The sequence below is a fragment of the Symphodus melops genome (assembly GCF_947650265.1).
Source record: "Symphodus melops genome assembly, chromosome: 2".
NCBI lineage: Eukaryota > Metazoa > Chordata > Actinopteri > Labriformes > Labridae > Symphodus > Symphodus melops.
Genome location: NC_136692.1, coordinates 17,255,099 through 17,261,098, shown reverse-complemented (window position 1 = coordinate 17,261,098; position 6,000 = coordinate 17,255,099). Strand labels below are relative to the sequence as shown.

At 38.1% G+C, this 6,000-nt stretch overlaps 1 protein-coding gene across 1 annotated transcript in view; it reads left to right on the top strand.

Moving 5' to 3' along the window:
• LOC306820395 (slit homolog 1 protein-like) overlaps positions 1-6,000 on the top strand; it is a 66,170-nt gene that overhangs the window by 47,331 nt on the left and 12,839 nt on the right. Inside the window, exons 26-27 of the mRNA XM_079338217.1 lie at position 1; positions 3,576-3,739. The exon at position 1 is cut by the window's left edge and continues 71 nt beyond it. Coding sequence (XP_079194343.1) covers position 1; positions 3,576-3,739 — 165 coding nt within the window. The remainder of the gene's footprint in view (positions 2-3,575; positions 3,740-6,000) is intronic.

Here is a 6,000-nt window from a genome sequence, read left to right as displayed (position 1 = left end):
TGTAAGTACTCAAATATACATGTAGAGCAGCACGCACACATGCATGTTATGACAGAATGGGCTGAGTGTTACGGACAGCAGGGTCAGTCCTTGCTGACAGAATGAGGTCTGTGTGCGTGTGCATGAGTGTGTGCATGTGTGTGTGTGTGTGTGTGTGTGTGTTTGGTAGATGAAGAATGCCTGCCTTCATGGCTCCAGTCAGATAGAGTCCAGTTCTAAGAGAGTGAGTGGTTTCAAGTTGGCTGCCTGGTGGATTGAATTAGCCGGGGAGATCCATCGTTTCCCCATGGATCTATTGATCTGAGGGGCGTGTGCATGTGTGTGTGCACATGCAACACAATCATCTTCAGCTGAGCATGAACTGTGTGAGTCAATGATAGGATCCACTGTAAGTGCTGAAGGAAGAGAAGAGGGATGGATGAAGATTGATAGTACGAATTTCTGTGAATACGTTCAGTGTGGTTACATCTTGTGGAGATGATTTTGCTGTTAGCAGACTACGATTTATTCTTAGAAGATATTACCATATTTGAAGAGAAACACGATATATGAGGTATCACAAAAGTATAATGTATGGCCTCAGTTGACAGTACAATGATGAAGTGTTCCTCAAATATAGGTGTGACATTTAAAGAGTAAAGGCCATGTGTTTCTTCATACCATGTACAGAAATATCTAAAGCGGGAAGGAATTTGTGACATCTGTTGTGCTGTATATAAGGGCTCCACACTGACCAATAAATCGTCTATCTCTCAGCCTGCACAGAGTATCAGTGTTGTCTGTTAGAGTAGAACCACGGCCGTGATATGCTGCGTGAATATTATCCAGTCTGTTAATAGATTCAGCTTTAGGGACATTTATATTATTCAACCCATCAAAGATAAAGGCAAATAAGGGAGGTGATCCGGGGTGGTCAAAGTATAGTCTCAAAAAGCAAGAAGTCAACTCTGAAATGAGACCCTGCTGTTCGCTTTCAGCCAGGATAACTAATCAGGCTGTAAAATGATCTCATGTTAATGATTCCTGTCTTGAGATTGACTTATCAGGTTCCTCTCTGCCGTTATTTCTGTTTTCTTATGAAAGTGGAAGCTGGAGCTGTAGCGCCACATTTTGCTTGATATTTTGGGTTTTCCTTAAACAAGACACAAAAACTTTTAGTATTGCTCCAGTCGATTTTTCTTTTTTTATTCATCAAGTATATTGATGCTGATTAGAGCTTTCAAGAGCAGCTGTCGTTGTGCTTTGCCTGTCAGCACGTGTGTGTCTCAAAACTGTTGTTTGTTTGCATCTCCTGACATTGTCTCCTCCTTTCTAGATCCTTGCTTGGGTTGTGCTTACTCTCTGATGTTTGTTTCTTTGGATAAAAATGTCTTCTAAGTAAATTGCAGAATTATAGCTACAAAACAAGTTGCAATGTAATCTAATGTGGCAAACAGGCCTTGTGGAGTAAGTGAAATAAAAACTTCTGTACGTCTCTATTGAATTCAGACATTGATTTTTACTTTACTCTCTGGCTCCATGTTTTGAACAGCAATGTCTGAGCCGTGTTATCAAGAGCCATAGAATAAACTTCATTAATGTCATTATTAGTTTTAAACGGAAAACAGTCATTACATTGCTCATTAAAAAACAAGCAATTTCACCTTTCAGGGTGTGGGAGTGGCTTGTCTTTCCCCTCCCCTGATTGGATTGTTTGTGGTTTGCTGTTGTGTCGTTTTGGATCCAAATCATTTCTTTATAACACATTAAAAATGCAAACAAAACTTTAGGGCCAGGGCAGTGTAATAAACCAAAAACTCCTGTGGTCTGTGAGCTATTTCCATTTTCAGGTCAGATGTTTCATTTCAAAAAGTCTTTCTTCCGCAAAGCTTTCATAGGAACTTTAAACTTTAATCAAGAGTCTGCCTACACAACTTTTTAGATATTCAAAGGTGCTAACAATGTTTGTGGCACTGGCCTCAATATTTTACTTTGTAAAAATCATGCTGGTGTTTATTTTCTTTGTCTGGGTGGATTGACTTCTTCCCCCAGATCAGAAATTCAGTTAAAGATCTCAGAAAGATTCAGATTTCTGACTCTTTCCACTCTCTAGCTTTTCTAATTAAGGTATAAAACGTTAAAAACAAAAACAAAGATTTAATTATTTTAAAAAACGTGGGAGAAAGGCCTTAATTGTTCTCGGAAATGTGCCTTTGTTGACTTTCTCATCCTGAACATTAGAGTTAGATTGGAGATTGTGGTGTGATGTTGTGGGTGTTTGTCTCAGTAAGAGACAGAGCGTGTTTTCCTCCTCATCACTTTATCCTGATGGAGTTTAATCGACTGAAGAGAATTGAACATTCCTTCACATGAGCGCCAGATACCCTGACCTTCTTCTGTGTGTGTGTGTGTGTGGAGAGATATTTGATCCCACACTCCTCTCTGATAATCTTATCAAGTGAATCAATGGACCTGATCTAAATGCACATTATCAGCTCCTCTGTGTGTGTGTGAGTGTGTGTGAGTGTGTGTGTGTGTGTGTGTGTGTGTGTGTGTGTGTGTGTGTTGCTGCTTTAATCTGAGAAGAGAGCTCCACCATGTGGCTGTGTTTAATTGTTTTTTTTTCTCTTTTTCTTGTTTTTCTATCTCTGCCTTTCCTTCTATTGTTTTTCTTTGTTTTTCCTTTAATTTCTAGCGGTCCTTTTCTCTGTCTTACTGTCTTTATTACGTCTTTGTATCTACCTTCATTCCAGGATCACCCTTTATCTTTTTTCTGTCCACCTTTAAGATTGTGTTTAACATTGAACAGGATTTGTTCTTTCCCTTTGTCCAATCATTTTCCTTTTTCTTCCATCTCTTAATACCTCAACTTTTAACTTTTAACCCTTTACTTTGACTATATTTACTGTAACTTCCACTTCTCAACTTTACCATCTTTGTTCACAAAGTTTACTTTTATTTCATCTGGAGATTTACTGGTGTATTGATTGAATATTGTTATTGGCCTCTATATTATCCCTGTTGACAGACATCAGCAAAAGATCATCAACAAATAATGTGGCATGCACCGATGTCAGTGTAGCTGATGGTTTTCTGTTGTGTTGCATCAATTGATTGATGGCAAGCTATACACCTTATAGCATATTCAGAGAAGAGAGATATTGGGCAGAAGAAGTGTAAAGGTTGGACTAACTGTGATATCTTTTCCTTGTCAAACGTAAAAAAAAAAAAAAAAAAGGAGTGTGGGAGTCTTGCTCTTTCTCTGTGAAACCTTCTCTCCGCAATTTGTGAGACACGTTCCAGTGACATTTCAAGATGAGGGACTTCTAGAAACAGCTTTAATGCATCCAATGACTCGTTTGAAAGACAGACACTATACATTTCTAAGAGCTGATGAAAGAAGACATTTCTAAAGGAATCGGCCGAAATGTTCATTCTTCCTTCATGGAACTGTCCTTTATTTAACCGAACCTCTTATTTCCTCTCCCTAGCTTTAATAAGGATTTCTTTTTAACGTCTCCCATTCTTTCTTCCTTTGTTTTCTTTTTCTCCATCATATCCAACTCTCACTCTGTGAATGTCTTTGTTTCTTTCAGAGCTATTGGAGCCAACCCTCTGTACTGTGACTGCCGAATGCTCTGGCTCTCAGACTGGGTGAAAAGCGGCTACAAGGAGCCTGGTATTGCCCGCTGTGCTGGACCCCAAGGCATGGAGGGAAAACTGCTACTCACCACTCCAGCGGACAAGTTCCAGTGTCTAGGTAAGCTGCTGAGAAGTCTCCCTTTGACAAAAACACAAGTACACAATTAATGCACACATCACAACAGCTTCACAGTTGCAATCCTTGAACTAAGGAGGAGTTTTTCCTTTCCTTTGATCAGTTTTCAAGGCAAGTTGGCTTTGTGAACCTCTTTCATTTATTTAATTTGTAAAGTGATCTGAGTGAACAAACATCAAGGAGGTTTAAAAACATGTCCCATTACTTTATAATTGATTTTTGATGACAGAAGCTGTTCATCTGTGAAACCTTCAGCTAAAGATGGCTTCACACACTTGCTGCAGCACGAGCTGTCTTTATAAGTCAAAATCTGCAAGACATTCCTTATAAAGTAGTTGTTTTTTTTCTCTATCTCTTCTGAAAACATCCAGAGTATAGTGTGGTTCTTTGAGCTGATTTCAGAAGCTCAAGCGTCTATTTGAAGAGGGCAATCACAATGATTGTATCTGAAAAATGTATCTGATAGTTTCTTTAAATTCCAAATATTTAACAAAAGAATAAATAAATGAATGAATGAAACCTTTATTACTCTTAGGGGAATGTGCCTTGCACCGAGAGCATCAAACACGATACAAACAAACATTTACAAGACAAAAAAAGCACATAAAACACGCTGCAGCATATGACTAAAAGAGTCATTTTCAGTAGCAAATTAAATACAGTGCAGACAGCCAAGTACATTCTGTATAATCAGAGCTTATTAAGCGGCTGGATGCTGCAGTGTACAAACAATTTAATGCCTCTTTTAGTCCATCCTGTCCTCATCCTGGAAATTCTTTACCTGCGCCCTGAACTCAAGAGTTCACACTCCGACCAAAGGGCGTGCACTTTGGAGACAAAGGTGAACAAAAAAAATTCACAGAAAATAAATAAGAAATTCAGGCTGTGGAAAATGCAATGCAAGAAAAAAGTGTCAGACAAATTTTTATATTTATCTGAATAGGAATGTACAATGTATGATTAATACATGTGCATAAGGTGCTAAAAGGTGGATATAATGTATAGAATGCCTTTATTGTCATGACGTTAGTGACTTCCATCATGGAAACCCCTCTCACCCCCTGCATGACACTGTGGGGTCTCTGAGCAGCTCCTTCAGCAGCAGACTGAGACACCCACCCTGTGAGACTGAGCGCTACCACAGATCCTTTATTCTATCTACAGTCAGACTGTTTAACAGCATCACTGCCTCATGACTCTCATGTATAAATATCATCAACATCATTAATGCTGCATACTGTGTTTTTAATATCTGATCTGTCTTTCCATGAGTAAAAGTGTACATAGTGTTTATGCCTTGTATTAATTAAGTCTATTGTATTTTTTTCTCCCTTTATTTAATTATTGTAAACTTGCTGATAGCTGGGTTTTCTTTTTTTTTTTTTTTACTTTTTTGTGATTGATGCTGTTTATATTTCCTGTTTTTCTGTTGTAGTTTTTTTTGGAGCTGCTGTAACACCCAAATTTCCCCCCTTTGGGATCAATAAAGTGTATCCTTATCCTCCTTATCCTTATAAGAAGTGACAAACCAGCCATCATCATGAGGTTTGGCATCTTTTGACTGTTTGGATTGCATAACCTCTGCACTTTAAGGTGAAGCCAAGTAATCTCGTCGTACAATTTGTATAATGACAATAAAGGCATTCTATTCTATTCTCTTCTATTATATGTATAGATTAAGAAGCCCCTGTTTTAGTTCAGTCAGTTGATAAAATTTAGTCAGTTACCGTCTAGATCAACTTTACAACTACTCTGCTGATTGGCCACTGTTTGATCAACTTAAACACTGTGTTTTCTTTCAATGGACATAAATAATTACAACTGTGAATTTACTAATGCTTTGACCAAATGTATTAAATAACCAGGAACTTGATGTCTTTTCATACTCAAGGGTTAGGGTTAGGGTTAAGGTTATACTTAAAATCTTTAACCTTAAATTAAAGACTTAGTTTACAATCAGAAATTAGAGTTTTTACATTAATTTCATCGTCGACTACAAACTATAAGGCCATTAAATCGATCATCCGTTGCAAAACCAAATCATTAATTGGACCCTAAAAAAAGAGCATGCAGGTTACATAAATGATTGCAACTTCCACTTGTCTTCACCTCGCCGCTTTCGCCTTGACACACCAATCTGATGTCTGTCTATTGAAAGATGTGGGCGTGGTCGGATGCTGATTGCAGGTCAATTTAGAACGATTCTGATTCAGTTACACACAAAAGGAGGTGCAAACTGAATT